This window comes from Sitophilus oryzae, unplaced genomic scaffold, assembly GCF_002938485.1.
Source record: "Sitophilus oryzae breed Bouriz unplaced genomic scaffold, Soryzae_2.0 scaffold_808_pilon_pilon, whole genome shotgun sequence".
Lineage (NCBI taxonomy): Eukaryota > Metazoa > Arthropoda > Insecta > Coleoptera > Curculionidae > Sitophilus > Sitophilus oryzae.
This window is the reverse complement of record NW_022147426.1, coordinates 4,868,016-4,892,372: the sequence shown is the minus strand read 5'-3', so window position 1 is coordinate 4,892,372 and position 24,357 is coordinate 4,868,016. Positions and strand designations below refer to the sequence as shown.

Here is a 24,357-nt window from a genome sequence, read left to right as displayed (position 1 = left end):
TGATAGTTATTTAACTGAAATAATAAATTTGTGAAATTTTTATTTTTATTAAATTAATAAATAATAATTAAAATAAAATAAATTTTTCTTTGAAAAAATGATGATAAAACAGTTTCTGTTGAACTTTTAACACAAAAACATTTCATATTTATAATTTCAGTCTAATAACGATTTTTTTATGAAGAATACATTTTTGTCAAGATGTAAATAACAAAAAAAGTTTTTCCTCTTGTAAGGACAATACGAGGACATACTGTAGATCTGAAATTGTCACGGTGGAACAGGAATTACAGGAGGAATTACAAAAATAGAAATAGATGACAAATGACATGATATGGTAAAATATATGTCTACAAAAAAAATGAGCAGAACAGTATACAGGAATACCACGCCTACCATTACATCATTTTCATAGTCGCTTCTGTTGCATAGTCCGAGATTGTCTGTTCTTCTTTTGATTTCTCGTTATTAGTAAAAGTCTAATGACAGTGAAAGTTTTTCTTTCGAATCCCCGACATAATCACTCCGTTTTTTTGCCCAGTTCCACCGGCTTCTATAATTTTCTTGCGTTCGTTGTTTCCTTGAAAGATTAATGCGTAAAACGTGATTATTACGGAACGTGTCCATATATAGGGGCTAATTACAGGGCCGGTCTTGTACGATTTTACTTTTGAACGTACTGCTGGGTGTGTCCGCGACCAGTCAGAATGAGATTTATGAATTTCTACCGATACACTCGAATATTTATATATTGATTTATTTATTTATGTACCTCTCTATGGGTCTTCGTATTACTACATTTTAAAATCGATTCGCGAGGGGAATATCTAAGCGATATCGATGAATTCGTTATGAGAATTTGTTATGTTCTTTTTCAAGGTTATAACATCGTGTAATTTTGTATTTTAACTTTCCAGTTGGAGACGAACCGCCTATTTAAAAATAGACATATTTCTTTAAATCTAAAATATTCAGGTTTAAGACACTCTGTATACATAAATAAAATTATTGATTTTTAAAATAATATGATTCGCAAACTAGGGAGGGGGAAATCAGGCGACGACCAGAGATAATAGTTGTTAAGTAATAGCTTGTTGACTACCATTGGAGACGCGTTGATGTTATTTTTGGTTCGTAAGTTTTGTGACAAAGAATGTTACTAAAGGTAAAGTAAAGGTTTTCTCATTATTTAACTAGTGTTAACTAAAGCATATAGCTTATTTGTCTGTTGTAATATTCTGTGCTAAAAATTTTTATTTATTACATCAGAAATATAACATGTGTAGGCATTTAATGGAATCAATTTATGCTGTAGGTAAATAATTTCAGTTTAAAAGTAATCTAAATACTAAATACAATCGTTTACTGTCTATTCGTGCCGATGTTTTTGGTTCAGAATGACAATAAGGGCCTTGTTGAGTGTACTAATATTTTTCGACCGTGACTGGGCGAATATCTTAGCTCTCAAAATGGCAACTAAAAACAATAAAGATATTTGGAACCAAACATCCAACTTTAGCTTCTAGACTCGAAACCAGAGCATTAGTACCTGCGGGCGGCGACGTGGTAAATAATAAAAACTCTTCAGTTTTGAATTATATAAATGTGGCATGTTTTGAATGTATGAAATTACAAACTTTGGTATGGGGACAGTTTCTGTATTATTATTATTTCTCTTTTATTAAAGTTCAGAACAGCACAGTTGGATTCTCTGGAATAGTTATCAGGGTTTTCTTTGTCGTGCTCTTCATATGTATAAAATCACAAGTACTGAGACATTCGCTGTTGAGTGTTGTTTGTGTCGTGTAGGTCCGCCTTTATTCGAATTAGACATTCTACGGCTATCGCCCCGTACAACAATAAATTAATAATAAAAAACAAGACGCGCGGTGACAATCAACGTTTGAAAACATTCCAGCCGTCGCATCGCTTATCAGTTATTCATGACCGGGCATTTGTAAGAGCGCATGTATGCGCATCGGTAATGGCGTCAGAACCGCGCCGTGATCCACATGAATAATCGAAGGAAAGCGTACGTTTCTCGGTACGACGTGCCGCGGAGAGGTACCTACAACACTCGTCGAAAACAATACCCGATTCAAAATGGATATTAAATGGTGTTCGATCGTGATTAGGAATAGCAATTTATACAACAACGAAGGCATAGAGATTCTAGAAATGTGTTTTTTATCTTTGAATTTTTTTTTTAATTTTTTTACTAGCTGAAGAGGCTAAACTGTAATCATATAATAGTATAACACATAACACAAGAGTAATTAAATCACATAAGAGTAATAGAAAAAAGTTTAAATAAGTTGTTCAAAGGTTGGCTGTAGGAAGAAATAATTCGGAACAAACATAACCAAAACATAAACCCACCTGCTTTACTACTTTGAAGGAGACACAACAAACAACTGTGTCACGATCAAGGTACTTGTGGTACTTCGATTGCTATTATAGCTATTTGTTCATTTACTTCAATTCGTAGCATTGATTTTTTTTCCAATTCGTTTAAATTTAATTAATATTTAAAATGCCACAGTTATCGGTAGAAAAATCTTTACATGAAGTTATGTAGTTCTTTACTAGAACAGCGGTTTTATTGTTCAAGTTGAACATATACATAAAAATTGACACAGAAACATATAAAAAATGATTCATTCTTGAAGGATAGCATGTAGGTGAGTGTGTTGAAATAAATATACAAAGTAATTTTTGTTACTGAAAGAAAAGGATCACTCTAAAAAATGTAATAGTGCAAAACTTATGTAGGTTAGCCATTAATAAGTACCGTATGATTGAAAAAAAAACGGCGTTAAAAACGAAAGAAAGATTAAAAAAGGATAGAACGTTTCCAGATACACAAATCTATCTCCAAAGAATTCTTTTTAAGCTACACATTCGTTATTCCTCAGCTATCTTTGACGCCGTTTTTCTTTCGATCGATAACAACGAAAAAATAACCTAATTAAATTAATCTTTGTACTTTGAATCGGGCGGTACCCTTGATTACTTTGTGTTGTTTTAAAAAAGTCATCATATAGTTCATTTGTTGCGAAACGCTATTTTTGCAAAGACCTACTTTCTTCAAATAAGTGATGATGCATCATTTTTTTATTCGATTGTAAGACTTAGGTAATTCAAATGGCTTTGACATAACAACGCAAGAGAGAAAAAAATGTTTTTAAATAATAATAATTGTCTTTCAAGCAAATTAGAAATACATAATTAAAATTTTGTAATTTCTCAATGCCATCTGTTACTCAAGAATGATTAGTTTCAGAGAAAATTTTATGACAGTTTTCAAGTAAATTAGTAATTTTGTATAATAGTAGTTCTCTAATAGGCGTTAAAAAAACTGCATCAATAATTTCTGTTGGATTTTCGACGAAAAAACCGGCGTGTTTGCACGCCAATGACCTCTACACCTGCTCGAAATGAGGAAGTGATACCTGCTGCTCAATTACTCCACCAAAGAAGCGATATAATAATATAGAAATGCCCGATATACATACGCAGGCATGCGTTAGTGTCGATTAAACCGAAGACTAGAGGAAAAAAAGGAAGAATTGGCAATCAGTGGATTAAATTATAGACGAAGTAGCCACAGTGTCAGCGGCCTATATCATTAAAAAACTAATATTTATATGAAATCGTATGTTTCTGATAGTTTCTGTAGTATAAGTTTCAAAAGAATTTTTATTTATTAAAAATTTAATTTGGTACTACTTTCGACGTCTTTGATGACGTACACGCCAACTTTTATTCATTTCCCTATATAGTACTACATCTGTACTAATTATACTACTGCTGTTCGTTCATACTTTACCAGCACTACCATAATAATAATTGTAGCTGCGATACGACATATTCGTGATTCATATCGATTCAACAGAACCGTTTTACTATTCCGAACCATAAAAGCTGACTGTTAGTACTCGTGTATCACTCGCGCATTCCTGCATACCATTAAGCATTTATTAAACCAGTTTGTTTATAACAATAACAGGCATATTTCAATTCGATTCGAGTTGAAAATTATAAGCTGCCAACTAAAAATGTACTACACCTGTTCAAAATTTCGTTTTAAATGGTTTTATTGAAATTGATTTCTTAATAACGATTTAATAAAAAATATTGTAACAATTTATAAGGTTAGATACGTTACAATTAAAGAAAATAAGAAAGCTATGTTCTTTAATCTAAATAAAAGTTAAAAAATATTCAAAATCTGCACTTTTTCTTCACCCTGTATATTGAAACAAATATAAATTGTCACTTTAATAGTCATTTATTCGCATAAAAATAAAGAATGATAAAATTAGAGTGTTCAAAGTCTTGTTACAGAATAGTTTCATGGAATTATTGTATTTAGTATCTATAGATAATAAAAGGTTTGTGGTCTAATCGGGTATTGATATCTTTAAAAAAAACTTGCAAAAATTCTTGCAATTTTTAAGTGCTGATGCCGTTCAAAACAGTTCTAGGTTTTAATTCAACCGTAAAAAATTTGTATAGTTAAATATATTAGTGAGTAAAATTGTTATTTTAAACTAACAATAATTTTTATTTTAAGAAAATATTGTATCACCGAAAAACTAGTCAATTTTCACTGATCAACTGTTGTTGCCCAGCTCCAGATTTGTAGAATTAAACTCATTATTATATTTACTACCAAATTCATGAGACAACCGAGTAATATAGTACAATTTCTCATAGTTTTGGTTTGTTTAGTAAAATCAATTAATAAAATAATTTACTGTAACAGAAATTTTAACATAATCAAAACTCATTTAATTATTACTTTTTCGATGAATTATGTTCAGTATATTATACAGGGGACTGGAATGATTTCGTGTGTTTTTGTGGTATATTTTATCAATTTTTCTTTAGTGAGAACATACGTGGCCCAAAAATCTCCATATTAAATTTACTCTCTCAGCTTTTTACTTAATTTTTTTTTCGTGAAACATGAAACATGTTTAAATAAAATCTATTTTGATACCGGGTGATCCATTTAAAATAGCGGGAAAGAACTTGTCCCTTGTATAATTAAAAAAAAATCTGATAGGTCTCTTACCTGTTGTTTGAAACACAACTTGTCCTGAATATGCATCTTACACATACTATCGAAAATCATAGTACCACCCGTTAAGTACGAAAACTCAAAAACACCTATCTAAATCCATTAGAAATTAAAATCCTCTTTCTAACAAAACTTATTCTTCATAATACACGCTGCTGCCGGTACTACCACCGTCGTTTCTATCCAGCAGGCCGAGCGCGACTTTACGATACGCGGCGTAAAACAAATACGCATCGCTGACAATCTGTCGCTGGTGTGTTACGTAAGAAAAACAAGTGAACGTGTCGCACGACTTAAGCTCTAGCGTAGGAAAATAGAAGCCCACTACGACCCGGCTTCCACTATAGGCGCTCGTAGACTGGTGGAGTTTTAATCTGGCTGAGATTGGCAACGCAGCGGCCCGAGGAGGTCGTTCGGTACTGCCTTGGGACGCGTGGTGCGGTCGTACCCGGCCGACTAGATGGCACACTTCGTCGCGCCACCGCGGCTACGGGATTCGGTTTCGAAAAATTCAGGAACATATCGATAAGAGTTATCGCATAAATGTGTCGATAAGCAAAGTGCAGCTAAATGCAGTATACTTCGATAAAAAAAACAGTGCGCTTATTTGAAGAAACTTCTTACTAACAGCGATTAAATTCAAGAATTTGAAGAACATATAAAAAAAAAACGGCGTTAGCGATGGCTATGAAATGAAAATCGCTGTCATTTTATATGTAAAATTATATGGGGAATGTCTTCGTCGTTTCCATGCCAACTGACGCCGTTTTTTTTCGTACGTTATAAATATTACTTTCAATTTATTTCTGTAATCTGTATATTTTCTGTTTCCTCAATAGTCTTCAAATTTTGTGGAATACAACCCAAAACACACACTTTTATGCAAATGCCCAACAATGTTAACGCCCCTTAAAATTTATTATAAGGGAAGAAATTTTGAACCTCTAACCAACAATTCATGTGGTCTGTTTTGGTTTACATGTCCACTCTAAATTTTACATAACCAAATTGTCACTCTAAATCGCAGTCTTTTTTAGACAGATGTCACTTGTCTTATCATTATTCAATTCATTATTCGAATTCTCAGAATGTTGTTAACAAAAGTTTCATTTTAAAATTAAATTTTAATCAATCACTATTGTTTATCTCCATCATTTACCGGATTAATAATACAGAAATTATAGCTCAATTACAAACAATTCATTATTTTTATAGTGATTTACAGTAATTTTGTTAAATTATACGAATGTTCTCGTTGATTATTGGTTTGAAATAAATATGACAATATCCTCCAATGAAAATGCGAGTTGCTTTACTCTAATAATTCTAATTCTGAGCTAGCAAATTTAGTGATATTAGACTCCCTCATGATTACATAAAAAAATCAGATATTTCACGCATAGTATTCAAAATTCCTGTAATTTAACTTCAAAAGAAATAAAAAACTATAGTTAACTTTCGCAGAATTTGTCTTAAATACAAAATGACTAGTATGCGTTCCCAGTTGGACTTATATCACGGTCGTGATAGTTTGTTTGATGACTCTACCCAACTCCCAAAAGGTTTTCGCTCATTTTCGAGAAAAAACACTCGAGATGTGTCACTGAAAGATATCCGACTGCTCCAGAACGTGATGTTTTAGCTGATTCGTGCTTAACCAGAAGTTTTGCACTACAATAAAGTCATAAAAATGTATATAACTGTTTTGGACGTTAGTTTGTTTAGTTCATGGAAAGTATCACCTTTATTTTTCTAAAATTTTCGTTATTCATATTAAAAAACGAATTATAAAAATATAATCTACAAAAAATTTGTACCTCTCTGTATATTCATTATATAAAAATTATAGAACGTCGCGCGTCGTTTTAACTGTTTTAAACATATAAAAATAAAATAGATATGCTTAAAATATGTCAAAATGTAAGCGTGTTCATCTTCGAAGACTATAAATCAAAGATAAGTATCTGAGAGACCTTATTTTGAAGTGTGAAATTTAACAGTGTCTACATTTTTATCATCTGTGTTAAAAGGTACATATTTGTAAACTAACATAGGTACTTCTACTGTTGATATTATATGATACGTACAAGAAGATGAATTTATTATTATAGATAAGTTTAATATATCTTCCTTAAATAAAAAAAAAGATTAAGATTTGCGTGATAAAGATTTCCTAGATATCTAGTCTAGTAAATAAGTGTTTTCAATTTTTGGAAAATCCTATTTCCTACTCAAAATAATTATTGGAAAAGGTTTTAAAGACTTGAATAAATTTGTTTTCTTCATTTAATGAAAAAATAAATTGATTTTACTAGAAAAGCAGTTAAAATATAAAAAAAAACATCTACATATGTTAATCAAATCATAAGAAAAAAGAAATATATTTAACTTGTGCAGAAGGCCTAGAAAAATCTTATTTTAAGAATCGAAAGTGATCTAAAATGAAAATAAACTTATCCAGTGCTTTTCCGTAAATATTAGCTTGAATTACACACCATGCTGCCTTTCGCTTAAAATAATATTGCTTCATGCAACACAACGCTCATGTACACTGAAAAAATAATTTAAAATGATGTTAGAGATGTTATATATTAGTGTACATATATTTTGCCTTTAAACTTGCCTTTAAAAAATTATGTTTTTAATTTTTATATTCTATAGTTAATTTTTATTTAAAATTCACCCTGTATACCCCGGAAACAAAAATAATCTCCAATAAAAACAGTGTTTCTGTCAATTATAAAAATAAATCCTCATTTTTTTATAATTAAAAACAATTAACTTTTTTTCTATTACTCTTCATCAGCTTATTAAGCTTCTATAATCCTGAGTTCAACATTTTCAAAAAAAACTGTGCTTTTTTTTATTAATATCCTATTGTACTTCTGCTTCATTAGTTTTTCAGATCGAAAAATCGAATAATCAAATGAGTAATCAAGGCCATCATATATGATAAAACGAATGGAATTGAAGTAATCGTTATAGTGTGGAAAAACAATACGTCTAATTTCCTAGAATCATTCGTGATGATTTTATAATACGTCATTGTAATTTAAAACAAGTTCTTTACTTTGATTTTCTATTTTCTATGTTTAGTTTGCACAAAATGTAATAAGTAAATTAACTGCAGAACAGTGCAAAAAGTCGATATCACTTGCCCGTATTAACCTAGATATACTGAATGTACTGGGTGTCTCATAAATAACACGCCCATGACATTTATTTCTAAATGAAATTGTTGAAAATTCTACTTTTTTCATATTTTCTGGGAAATTAAAAAAGGTACTTAAATTGAATTCTGGTTGTCTTGACTTGAGGGTAATTATATTGCTTTAAGTCATTAGCACTTATTTACAGATCATCACGATTTAAGTAAAAAAATATTGACTTAAGTCATAGAAACGACTTGAAATGACTTAAGTCAAAGGCTTAAGACTTGAATCATTTGAACTTTATGCTGAATTTGACTTAAATCATTTTGATTTTTGAAATGACTTAAGACTGAAGTCTTAAAAGCGACTTTGTTGAGACTTGTTGAGTTGCAGCTCTGTTGGCAACATATCCGCGCTTTGCAGTTAGTATACATCCTCTCTTACAACATCGTTCCAAAATTATCCAGATCCGTGACGTCAAACGCGTGATATAAATAATATTCTGGATGCAATCGCAATCGCTCTCCTGCCGGTGACGCTATTACTATTACAGTCCCGTTGGAAATAGATTTCATCCCATTTATCCAGAAATAAACTTTTCTGGATCAGGTGTACGAATTATTTTTTACTGAATGACTAAAATTCGTAGTTTATTCACACTAAATTAGTCGTAGCTTTTGATTTATAGAAGGTACTGTGCCAATGATTTACGCCTTGTTCATACCTACGTTGATACAGAAATATCTTATATGCAGTATGTCCCCGGATTGTGTTTACAAGAGGAAAAACTTTCTTATTATTAACTTTTTGGAAAAATGCATTTTTCATAAAAGTTTTTGCTTGTTTTAAAATAACCCCGTTTATACTTTTCTAAATTTCCATACCGTTTTAGAGAAAATTGAAAAAATATGAAAATATATAGTTGATGTCCAAAATATCAACAGGCGTTTCTATGGTAAAATCATTTCGTTTTCTTTTTTTGACAGATGGTCATTATTAATTTTGATTAACGTCATATTTTTTGCAGTTTAAAAATGTTAAAAAAAACACAACTATCATAATCAACTCCTTAGAAATTTGTACTTCTTTAACATGCTAAAACTGCAAAAAAAAATTAATAATAAACATCTATCAAAGAATCAAAAACCTAAAAATGACATTAGTAAAAAAAATTAACAACACATTAAAAAGGAACCCTGTCACTACATGGTCTAAAAAAGAATTACCTTTTTTATTTAATTTTAAATTTAAAACATTAAACACAAACAAATTTATTTAAATGTTTTATTAAAAATAATCCTGTAACTTTATGTTCATTTGAAACTGATACTTATTTTTATTAAACACAATCTTTTCCAAGAAATTCAACTGCTAGACGTATTTTATCTAATTCTCACAGTATTTTTTCACACCATCTCCTATTTCCACCCTAAATCCATTTATCATCATTAGATAAATCACCGTATGTGTGACACGCCGTGTAAAATGACAGCTTTGTATATTTAATAATATTATAAGACCTAAACATTTTTTAAAATATTTTTTTTTGGAAGTTTTTTCAGTTTTTTTTTCACACTTCTTATATTACCTTCGCTCATAGTTGTGAACTTTTTTTTATTTAATTCATCTTTTTAATTAACTCCAATTATCTAAATACCATAAAAATTAAATAATAACAACCGAAATGGATGTTGTAACCTCGGTGTTTTTTCTTCATTTTTACACACAGTTGGTACAATTTGCGCAGAAAAATTCTCACATTTAATTTATATGCCATTTAAAGTCGTTTTCTAGGTCAACACTATATTTAAAAAAAGTAAACTAATTTAAGACTGCAGGCTCAGAGATATAAGTAAATATAGATAAACTAATAAATTCTATATTTATAATATTTATAATAACACAATATAACTCCCCACCCCCATAAATTCTACATTCTCCAACGTCTATAATTCATCCACCTGTACTTTATTTTCGAACAAAAAATCTTTTTTCTACCTAAAACAACGATCTGATAAAATCTTTATAAAAAGGTTTTTTCTTCTTAAATCTTAATACCCACATTTAGGCTTGATGTTGCTTTTATTTTATGCCTTCTTGTCCGTCTTCCATCACCCGAAATTTGATATTTTATTTCGGTTAAAAGTAAGGATTTCTTTTTCTCTTAATAAGCCCGGATAAAGATAACAGATGTCGGACCTCCTTCTGAGACGCACATTTAACTTTAAAAACATACCGGAATTTTTGTATACAAGTTACGATAAAAGAAAATGACACATGTGTTTTACAGATAAAAAAATTCTGAAATTGATTTATAAACTCGCCGGCACAAAATTCCGCCGCCCTAAAATTTTGACTGAAGATAACTAAGTTAAAAGTTAATGATATGAACAGTTACTTAAAACTAACTATACGTTTGCTATAAGGGCTTCTTTGAAACAAAGAATTGGCTTTCATTGCTTTTTTTAAATGAGAAATTCGGCCCGAGCGCTTAAATTATAATTATTTAAAAACTGACCTAGGAGACGTCATATTTTTCATCGTCTTGATAAAATTATCGAGAAGAAAATTAATTTCCATTTCTTATTGTTGCAGACCCGTGTGGACTCAGCCTAACCGGACTAATATGCTCCGCCCCCATTGGAGAACAAGTGGAATGATCTGGAGAGACAGAGAACGGCGGCTAGACGCAAATAGAAAATACTAGTAAAATCTAGACTGTCTGTTTCTCTCATACATATACCGACGCCTGGGGCCTGAGGAGGACAGAAACAAACAGATCGGTCGGCGCGTACAAATGCCGCGCTAAATTCAAAATAAATTCCTTTTCGATAAATAGTTATAAATAAGTTGTAAATAGTTCTTTAACTAGTTTTATCGTTATTGTTTTTGTTACTTAGTGTAAAATAAATTGTGTTTAAATAAATTAGACTTTTAACCACACGGAACCGACGAAAAACGTAACATTATTTTAGTTGGCTTGAAGAAAAATTAAGGAAAAACAAATTTAATTTAAATCATATAAATCGATAAATCTATAAATCAATAAATCGATAAATCAATATATCGATAAACCAATAATTCGATAAATCAATAAATCAATAAATAAATAAATCGATAAACTAATAATTCGATAAATCAATAAATCGATAAACCGATATCAATAAAACAATAATTCGATAAATCAATAATTCGATAAATCAATAAATCGATTAATCAATAAATAAATCGAAAACCAATAAATCGATAAATCAATAATTCGATAAACCAATAAATCGATTAATCAATAAATAATTAAATTGAAAACCAATAAATCGATAATGCAATAAATAAATAAATCGATAAACCAATAAATCAATAATTCGATAAATCAATAAATTAAATCGATAAATCAATAAATAAATAAATCAATAAATGAATAAATAGATTAATCAATAAATAAATAAATCGAAAACCAATAAATCGATACTGCAATAAATAAATCGATAAACCAATAAATCATTAATTCGATAAATCAATAAATCGATAAATTAATAAATCCATAAATTAATAAATCGATAAATAAATAAATTATTAAATCGATAAATCAATAATTCGATAAATCAATAAATTAAATCGATAAATCAATAAATAAATAAATCAATAAATCGATTAATCAATAAATCGAAAACCATTAAATCGATAAATCAATAAATCGATAATGGAATAAATAAATAAATCGATAAATCAATAAATAAATAAATCGATAAATCAATAATTCGTTAAATCAATAAATTAAATCGATAAATCAGTAAATAAATAAATCGATAAATCAATAAATCGATTAATCAATAAATAAATAAATCGAAAACCAATAAATCGATAATGCAATAAATAAATAAATCGATAAACCAATAAATCATTAATTCGATAAATCAATAAATCGATAAATTAATAAATCCATAAATTAATAAATCGATAAATCAATAAATAAATAAATCGATAAATCAATAATTCGATAAATCAATAAATTAAATCGATAAATAAGTAAATAAATCGATAAATCAATAAATCGATTAATCAATAAATAAATAAATCGAAAACCAATAAATCGATACTGCAATAAATAAATCGATAAACCAATAAATCATTAATTCGATAAATCAATAAATCGATAAATTAATAAATCCATAAATTAATAAATCGATAATTCAATAAATAAATAAATCGATAAATCAATAATTCGATAAATCAATAAATTAAATCGATAAATAAGTAAATAAATAAATCGATAAATCAATAAATCGATTAATCAATAAATAAATAAATCGAAAACCAATAAATCGATACTGCAATAAATAAATCGATAAACAAATAAATCATTAATTCGATAAATCAATAAATCGATAAATTAGAAAATCCATAAATTAATAAATCGATAAATCAATAAATTAATAAATCGATAAATCAATAATTCGATAAATCAATAAATTAAATCGATAAATCAATAAATAAATAAATCGATTAATCAATAAATCGAAAACCAATAAATCGATAAATCAATAAATCGATAATGGAATAAATAAATAAATCGATAAACCAATAAATCAATAATTCGATAAATTAATAAATCGATAAATTAATAAATCCATAAATTAATAAATCGATAAATCAATAAATAAATAAATCGATAAATCAATAATTCGATAAATCAATAAATTAAATCGATAAATCAGTAAATAAATAAATCGATAAATCAATAAATCGATTAATCAATAAATAAATAAATCGAAAACCAATAAATCGATAATGCAATAAATAAATAAATCGATAAACCAATAAATCATTAATTCGATAAATCAATAAATCGATAAATTAATAAATCCATAAATTAATAAATCGATAAATCAATAAATAAATAAATCGATAAATCAATAATTCGATAAATCAATAAATTAAATCGATAAATAAGTAAATAAATAAATCGATAAATCAATAAATCGATTAATCAATAAATAAATAAATCGAAAACCAATAAATCGATACTGCAATAAATAAATCGATAAACCAACAAATCATTAATTCGATAAATCAATAAATTTTATCGATAAATCAATAAATAAATAAATCAATAAATCGATTAATCAATAAATCGAAAACCAATAAATCGATAATGCAATAAATAAATAAATCGATAAATCAATAATTCGATAAATCAAAAAATTAAATCGATAAATCAGTAAATAAATAAATCGATAAATCAATAAATCGATTAATCAATAAATAAATAAATCGAAAACCAATAAATCGATAATGCAATAAATAAATAAATCGATAAACCAATAAATCATTAATTCGATAAATCAGTAAATCGATAAATTAATAAATCCATAAATTAATAAATCGATAAATCAATAAATAAATAAATCGATAAATCAATAATTCGATAAATCAAAAAATTAAATCGATAAATCAGTAAATAAATAAATCGATAAATCAATAAATCGATTAATCAATAAATAAATAAATCGAAAACCAATAAATCGATAGTGCAATAAATAAATAAATCGATAAACCAATAAATCATTAATTCGATAAATCAATAAATTCGTAAATTAATAAATCCATAAATTAATAAATCGATAAATCAATAAATAAATAAATCGATAAATCAATAATTCGATAAATCAATAAATTAAATCGATAAATAAGTAAATCAATAAATCGATAAATCAATAAATCGATAATGCAATACATAAATAAATCGATAAACCAATAAATCAATAATTCGATAAATCAATAAATCGATAAACCAATAATTCGATAAATTAATAACTCGATAAATCAATAAATAAATAAGTCGATAAGTCGAAAACCAATAATACGATAAATCAATAAATCGATAATGCAATAAATAAATAAATCGATAAACCAATAAATCATTAATTCGATAAATCAATAAATTAATATATCCATAAATAAATCAATAAATAAATAAATCGATAAATCAATAATTCGATAAATCAATAAATCGTAATCGATTTATTGATTGATTAATATCAATAAATCGAAAACCAATATAATCGTAATCGATTTATTGATTGATTAATATCAATAAATCGAAAACCAATAAATAGATAAATCAATAAATCGATAATGCAATACATAAATAAATCGATAAACCAATAAATCAATATTCGATAAATCAATAAATCGATAAACCAATAATTCGATAAATTAATAACTCGATAAATCAATAAATAAATAAGTCGATAAATCGAAAACCAATAATACGATAAATCAATAAATCGATAATGCAATAAATAAATAAATCGATAAACCAATAAATCATTAATTCGATAAATCAATAAATCGATAAATTAATAAATCGATAAATTAATAAATCCATAAATTAATAAATCGATAAATCAATAATTCGATAAATCAATAAATTAAATCGATAAATCAGTAAATAAATAAATCGATAAATCAATAAATCGAAAATCAATAAATCGATAATGCAATAAATAAATAAATCGATAAACCAATAATTCAATAAATTAATAACTCGATAAATCAATAAATAAATAAATCGATAAATCGAAAACCAATAATACGATAAATCAATAAATCGATAATGCAATAAATAAATAAATCGATAAATTAATAAATCCATAAATTAATAAATCAATAAATAAATAAATCGATAAATCAATAATTCGATAAATCAATAAATTAAATTGATAAATTAATAAATCAATAAATCGATTAATCAATAAATAAATAAATCGAAAACCAATAAATCAATAAATCGATAATGCAATAAATAAATAAATCGATAAACCAATAATTCAATAAATTAATAACTCGATAAATCAATAAATAAATAAGTCGATAAATCGAAAACCAATAATACGATAAATCAATAAATCGATAATGCAATAAATAAATAAATCGATAAATAAATAAATCGATAAATCAATAAATCGATAAATCAATAATTCGATAAATCAATAAATCGATAAATCAATAAATCGATAAATCAATAAATCAATGAATCGATAAATTAATAAATAAATAAATATATAAATCGATAAATCAATAAATCAATTCAATAAATCAATAAATTGGTAAATCAATAAATCGATAAATCAACAAATGTTTTTGTTCATAGACTTACATCCTAAAAACTGAAGATAACTAAGTTAAAAGTTAATGACACGAATAGTTGTTAAAAATTGTCAGGGCTTTTTGAACAGAAAAGTCTCTTTCATTGCTTTTTTTTTTAAATAACAGCCTCGAGGGCTTAAATTATGTTTTAAAAACTGACTTAGTAGACGTCATACTTTTCATTATCTTGCTAAAATTACGGAGAAGAAAATTAATTTCCGGTTCTTATTTTAGTTGGCTGAAGAAACATTAGGGAAAAACAAATTTAATTTAAGTCAATAAATCGATTAATCAATAAATCGATTAATCAATAAATCGATAAATGAATAAATTGATAAATCAATAAATCGATAAATGATAAATCGATAAAACAATAAATCGATAAATCAATAAATAAATGTATTTCGTTCATAGACTTACATCCATCCCAAAACTGAAGATAACTAAGTTAAAAGTTAATGATACGAACAGTTACTTAAAACTATCAGAGCTTCTTTGAAAACCTCTTTTACCATTGCTTTGTGTTTAATTCGATAAATCATTAATTCGATTAACACAATAAATCGATAAATCAATAAATAAATAAATCTATAAATCGATAAATCAATAAATCAATAAATCGACAAAATATATCAATAAAAACTTTCTTTGAAACAGAATGAAAGGTCATTGCTTTTTTTAAATGACAAATTCAGCCCGAGCGCTTAAATTAAAATTTGAAAACTGACTTAGGAAACGTCATATTTTTTATCATCTACATGGATAAATCAATAAATCGATTAGTCAATAAGTCGATAAATCAATAAATCAATAAATCGATAAATCAATAAATCAATAAATCGATAAATCAATAAATCGATAAATCAATAAATCAATAAATCAATAAATCAATAAATCAATAAATCGATAAATCAATAAATCGATAAATCGAAAAATCGAAAAATCAATAAATAAATGTATTTCGTTCATAGACTTACATCCATCCCAAAACTGAAGATAACTTAGAAGTTAATGATACGAACAGTTACTTATAACTATCAGGGCTTCTTTGAAATAGAGAAAAACCCTTTCATTGCTTTTTTTAAATGAGAAATTCAGCCCGAGCGCTTAAATTATAATTTGAAAACTGACTTACTAGACGTCATGTTTTTCATCATCTTCATGGATAAATCAATAAATCGATAAGCCAATAAATCGATAAATCAATAAATCGATAAATCTATTAATCAATAAATCGATAAATCAATAAATCGATAAATCAATAAATAAATATATCGATAAATCAATAAATCGATAAATAAATAATTCGATAAATCAGTAAATCGATGAATCAATAAATAAATAAATCGAAAGCCAATAAATTGATAAATCAATAAATCGATCAGGGCTTCTTTGAAACAGAAAAACTCCCTTTTATTGATATTTTTAAATGAGAAATTCAGCCCGAGCGCTTAAATTAAGATTTGAAAACTGACTTAAGAGACGTTATATTTTTCATCATCTACATGGATAAATCAATAAATCGATAAATTAATAAATCGATAAATCAATTAATCAATAAATCGATAAATCAATTAGTCAATAAGTCGATAAATCAATAAATAAATAAATCGATAAATCGATAAATCGATAAATCGATAAATCGATAAATCGATAAATTAATAAATCCATAAATTAATAAATCGATAAATCAATAAATAAATAAATGATAAATCAATAATTCGATAAATAAATAAATTAAATCGATAAATCAGTAAATAAATAAATCGATAAATCAATAAATCGATAAACCAATAAATCATTAATTCGATAAATCAATAAATCGATAAATTAATAAATCCATAAATTAATAAATCGATAAATCAATAAATAAATAAATCGATAAATCAATAATTCGATAAATCAATAAATTAAATCGATAAATCAATAAATAAATAAATCAATAAATCAATAAATCGATAATGCAATAAATAAATAAATCGATAAACCAATAAATCATTAATTCGATAAATCGATAAATTAATAAATCGATAAATCAATAATTCGATAAATCAATAAATCGATTAATCAATAAATCGAAAACCAATAAATCGATAAATCAATAATTCGATAATGCAATAAATAAATAAATCGATAAACCAATAAAACAATAATTCGATAAATTAATAAATCGATAAAACAATAATTCGATAAATTAATAACTCGATAAATCAATAAATAAATAAGTCGATAAATCGAAAACCAATAATACGATAAATCAATAAATCGATAATGCAATAAATAAATAAATCGATAAACTAAATCGATAAATCAGTAAATAAATAAATCGATAAATCAATAAATCGATTAATCAATAAATAAATAAATCGAAAACCAATAAATCGATAATGCAATAAATAAATAAATCGATAAACCAATAAATCATTAATTCGATTAATCAATAAATCAATAAATTAATAAATCCATAAATTAATAAATCGATAAATCAATAAATAAATAAATCGATAAATCAATAATTCGATAAATCAATAAATTAAATCGATAAATCAATAAATAAATAAATTAATAAATCGATTAATCAATAAATCAAAAACCAATAAATCGATAAATCAATAAATCGATAATGCAATACATAAATAAATCGATAAACCAATAAATCAATAATTCGATAAATCAATAAATCGATAAACCAATAACTCGATAAATCAATAAATAAATAAGTCGATAAACCAATAAATCATTTATTCGATAAATCAATAAATCGATAAATTAATAAATCCATAAATTAATAAATTGATAAATCAATAAATAATTAAATCGATAAATCAATAATTCGATAAATCAATAAATTAAATCGATAAGTCAGTAAATAAATAAATCGATAAATCAATAAATCGAACACCAATAAATCGATAATGCAATAAATAAATAAATCGATAAACCAATAAATCATTAATTCGATAAATCGATAAATCAATAAATAAATAAATCAATAAATCGATTAATCAATAAATCTAAAACCAATAAATCGATAAATCAATAAATCGATAATGCAATAAATAAATAAATCGATAAACCAATAAATCAATAATTCGATAAATCAATAAATCGACAAACCAATAATTCGATAAATTAATAACTCGATAAATCAATAAATAAATAAGTCGATAAATCGAAAACCAATAATACGATAAATTAATAAATCGATAATGCAATAAATAAATAAATCGATAAACCAATAAATCATTAATTCGATAAATCAATAAATCGATAAATTAAATAATCCATAAATTAGTAAATCGATAAATCAATAAATAAATAAATCGATAAATCAATAATTCGATAAATCAATAAATTAAATCGATAAATCAATAAATAAATAAATCAATAAATCGATTAATCAATAAATAAATAAATCGAAAACCAATAAATCAATAAATCGATAATGCAATAAATAAATAAATCGATAAACCAATAATTCAATAAATTAATAACTCGATAAATCAATAAATAAATAAGTCGATAAATCGAAAACCAATAATACGATAAATCAATAAATCGATAATGCAATAAATAAATAAATCGATAAATAAATAAATCGATAAATCAATAAATCGATAAATCAATAATTCGATAAATCAATAAATCGATAAATCAATAAATCGATAAATCAATAAATCAATGAATCGATAAATTAATAAATAAATAAATATATAAATCGATAAATCAATAAATCAATAATTCAATAAATCAATAAATTGGTAAATCAATAAATCGATAAATCAACAAATGTTTTTTGTTCATAGACTTACATCCAAAACTGAAGATAACTAAGTTAAAAGTTAATGACACGAATAGTTACTTAAAATTGTCAGGGCTTCTTTGAAACAGAAAAGCCCTTTCATTGCTTTTTTTTAAATGAGAAATTTAGCCCGAGGGCTTAAATTATGTTTTAAAAACTGACTTAGTAGACGTCATACTTTTCATTATCTTGCTAAAATTACCGAGAAGAAAATTAATTTCCGGTTCTTATTTTAGTTGGCTGAAGAAACATTAGGGAAAAACAAATTTAATTTAAGTCAATAAATCGATTAATCAATAAATCGATTAATCAATAAATCGATAAATGAATAAATTGATAAATCAATAAATCGATAAATCAAAACTGAAGATAACTAAGTTAAAAGTTAATGATACGAACAGTTACTTAAAACTATCAGAGCTTCTTTGAAAACCTCTTTTACCATTGCTTTGTGTTTAATTCGATAAATCGATTTGTCAATAAGTCGATAAATCAATAAATCAATAAATCGATAAATCAAAAAATCGATAAATCGATAAATCAATAAATCGATAAATCAATAAATCGATAAATCAATAAATCAATAAATCGATAAATCGAAAAATCGATAAATCGAAAATTATTTCGCTCATAGACTTACATCCATCCCAAAACTGAAGATAACTTAGAAGTTAATGATACGAACAGTTACTTATAACTATCAGGGCTTCTTTGAAACAGAGAAAAACCCTTTCATTGCTTTTTAAATGAGAAATTCAGCCCGAGCGCTTAAATTAAAATTTGAAAACTGACTTACTAGACGTCATATTTTTCATCATCTTCATGGATAAATCAATAAATCGATAAGTCAATAAATCGATAAATCAATAAATCGATAAATCTATTAATCAATAAATCGATAAATCAATAAATCAATAAATAAATATATCGATAAATCGATAAATAAATAATTCGATAAATCAGTAAATCGATAAATCAATAAATAAATAAATCGAAAGCCAATAAATTGATAAATCAATAAATCGATCAGGGCTTCTTTGAAACAGAAAAACCCCCTTTTATTGATATTTTTAAATGAGAAATTCAGCCCGAGCGCTTAAATTAAGATTTGAAAACTGACTTAGGAGACGTTATATTTTTCATCATCTACATGGATAAATTAATAAATCAATAAAACGATAAATTAATAAATCGATAAATCAATTAATCAATAAATCGATAAATCAATTAGTCAATAAGTAGATAAATCAATAAATAAATAAATCGATAAATCGATAAATCGATAAATCGATAAATCGATAAATCAATAAATCGATAAATTTTAAATCCATAAATTAATAAATCGATAAATCAATAAATAAATAAATCGATAAATCAATAATTCGATAAATCAATAAATTAAATCGATAAATCAGTAAATAAATAAATCGATAAATCAATAAATCGATAAATCAATAAATCGATAAATCAATAAATAAATAAATCGAAAGCCAATAAATTGATAAATCAATAAATCGATCAGGGCTTCTTTGAAACAGAAAAACCCCCTTTTATTGATATTTTTAAATGAGAAATTCAGCCCGAGCGCCTAAATTAAGATTTGAAAACTGACTTAGGAGACGTTATATTTTTCATCATCTACATGGGTAAATTAATAAATCAATAAAACGATAAATTAATAAATCGATAAATCAATTAATCAATAAATCGATAAATCAATTAGTCAATAAGTAGATAAATCAATAAATAAATAAATCGATAAATCGATAAATCAATAAATCGATAAATTAATAAATCCATAAATTAATAAATCGATAAATCAATAAATAAATAAATCGATAAATGAATAATTCGATAAATCAATAAATTAAATCGATAAATCAGTAAATAAATAAATCGATAAACCAATAAATCATTAATTCGATAAATCAATAAATCGATAAATTAATAAATCCATAAATTAATAAATCGATAAATCAATAAATAAGTAAATTGATAAATCAATAATTCGGTAATCAAACAATTAAATCGATAAATCAGTAAATAAATAAATCGATAAATCAATAAATCGATTAATCAATAAATAAATAAATCGATAATGCAATAAATAAATAAATCGATAAACCAATAAATCATTAATTCGATAAATCAATAAATCGATAAATTAATAAATCCATAAATTAATAAATCGACAAATCAATAAATCGATAAATCAATAATTCGATAAATCAATAAATTAAATCGATAAATCAGTAAATAAATAAATCGATAAATCAATAAATCGATTAATCAATAAATAAATAAATCGAAAACCAATAAATCGATAATGCAATAAATCGATAAATTAATAAATCCATAAATTAATAAATCGATAAATCAATAAATAAATAAATCGATAAATCAATAATTCGATAAATCAATAAATTAAATCGATAAATCAATAAATAAATAAATCAATAAATCGATTAATCAATAAATCGAAAACCAATAAATCGATAAATCAATAATTCGATAATGCAATAAATAAATAAATCGATAAACCAATAAAACAATAATTCGATAAATCAATAAATCGATAAACCAATAATTCGATAAATTGATAACTCGATAAATCAATAAATCAATAAATCGATAAATCGAAAAATCGATAAATCGAAAATTATTTCGCTCATAGACTTACATCCATCCCAAAACTGAAGATAACTTAGAAGTTAATGATACGAACAGTTACTTATAACTATCAGGGCTTCTTTGAAACAGAGAAAAACCCTTTCATTGCTTTTTTTAAATGAGAAATTCAGCCCGAGCGCTTAAATTAAAATTTGAAAACTGACTTACTAGACGTCATATTTTTCATCATCTTCATGGATAAATCAATAAATCGATAAGTCAATAAATCGATAAATCAATAAATCGATAAATCTATTAATCAATAAATCGATAAATCAATAAATCAATAAATAAATATATCGATAAATCAATAATTCGATAAATCGATAAATCAATATATCGATTAATCAATAAATCGATAATGCAATAAATAAATAAATCGATAAACCAATAAATCATTAATTCGATAAATCAATAAATCGATAAATTAATAAATCCATAAATTAATGAATCGATAAATCAATAAATAAATAAATTGATAAATCAATAATTCGATAAATCAATAAATTAAATCGATAAATCAATAAATAGTTAAATCAATAAATCGATTAATCAATAAATCGAAAACCAATAACTCGATAAATCAATAAATCGATAATGCAATAAATAAATAAATCGATAAAACAATAAATCAATAATTCGATAAATCAATAAATCGATAAACCAATAATTCGATAAATTAATAACTCGATAAATCAATAAATAAATAAGTCGATAAATCGAAAACCAATAATACGATAAATCAATAAATCGATAATGCAATAAATAAATAAATCGATAAACCAATAAATCATTAATTCAATAAATCAATAAATTAATAAATCGATAAATTAATAAATCCATAAATGAATAAATCGATAAATCAATAAATAAATAAATCGATAAATCAATAATTCGATAAATCAATAAATTAAATCGATAAATCAATAAATAAATAAATCAATAAATCGATTAATCAATAAATAAATCAATCGAAAACCAATAAATCAATAAATCGATAATGCAATAAATAAATAAATCGATAAACCAATAATTCAATAAATTAATAAATCGATAAATCAATAAATAAATAAGTCGATAAATCGAAAACCAATAATACGATAAATCAATAAATCGATAATGCAATAAATCGATAAATTAATAAATCGATAAATCAATTAATCAATAAATCGATAAATCAATTAGTCAATAAGTCGATAAATCAATAAATAAATAAATCGATAAATCGATAAATCGATAAATTAATAAATTAATAAATCGATAAATCAATAAATAAATAAATCGATAAATCAATAATTCGATAAATCAATAAATTAAATCGATAAATCAGTAAATAAATAAATCGATAAATCAACAAATCGATAAACCAATAAATCCATAAATTAATAAATCGATAAATCAATAAATAAGTAAATTGATAAATCAATAATTCGATAAATCAATAAATTAAATCGATAAATCAGTAAATAAATAAATCGATAAATCAATAAATCGATTAATCAATAAATAGATAAATCGATAATGCAATAAATAAATAAATCGATAAACCAATAAATCATTAATTCGATAAATCAATAAATCGATAAATTAATAAATCCATAAATTAATAAATCGATAAATCAATAAATAAATAAATCGATAAATCAATAATTCGATAAATCAATAAATTAAATCGATAAATCAGTAAATAAATAAATCAATAAATCAATAAATCGATAATGCAATAAATAAATAAATCGATAAACCAATAAATCAATAATTCGATAAATCGATAAATTAATAAATCGATAAATCGATAAATTAATAAATCGATAAATCAATAATTCGATAAATCAATAAATCGATTAATCAATAAATCGAAAACCAATAAATCGATAAATCAATAATTCGATAATGCAATAAATAAATAAATCGATAAACCAATAAAACAATAATTCGATAAATTAATAAATCGATAAAACAATAATTCGATAAATTAATAACTCGATAAATCAATAAATAAATAAGTCGATAAATCGAAAACCAATAATACGATAAATCAATAAATCGATAATGCAATAAATAAATAAATCGATAAACTAAATCGATAAATCAGTAAATAAATAAATCGATAAATCAATAAATCGATTAATCAATAAATAAATAAATCGAAAACCAATAAATCGATAATGCAATAAATAAATAAATCGATAAACCAATAAATCATTAATTCGATTAATCAATAAATCAATAAATTAATAAATCCATAAATTAATAAATCGATAAATCAATAAATAAATAAATCGATAAATCAATAATTCGATAAATCAATAAATTAAATCGATAAATCAATAAATAAATAAATCAATAAATCGATTAATCAATAAATCGAAAACCAATAAATTGATAAATCAATAAATCGATCAGGGCTTCTTTGAAACAGAAAAACTCCCTTTTATTGATATTTTTAAATGAGAAATTCAGCCCGAGCGCTTAAATTAAGATTTGAAAACTGACTT

General features: G+C 24.6%; 1 protein-coding gene across 4 annotated transcripts in view; it reads right to left on the bottom strand.

Moving 5' to 3' along the window:
* Positions 1-24,357, bottom strand: part of LOC115888865 (rho GTPase-activating protein 20-like) — an 89,612-nt gene that overhangs the window by 18,713 nt on the left and 46,542 nt on the right. The window contains exon 1 of one of the 4 annotated variants that reach the window (XM_030908732.1): positions 5,081-5,513. The exons of 2 other annotated variants lie outside the window; for them this stretch is intronic. In XM_030908732.1, coding sequence (XP_030764592.1) covers positions 5,081-5,140 — 60 coding nt within the window. In that variant the 5' untranslated portion in view covers positions 5,141-5,513. Of the gene's footprint in view, positions 1-5,080; positions 5,514-24,357 lie in introns of those variants that run through there. One more of the 4 variants, XM_030908735.1, reaches the window with a different exon arrangement.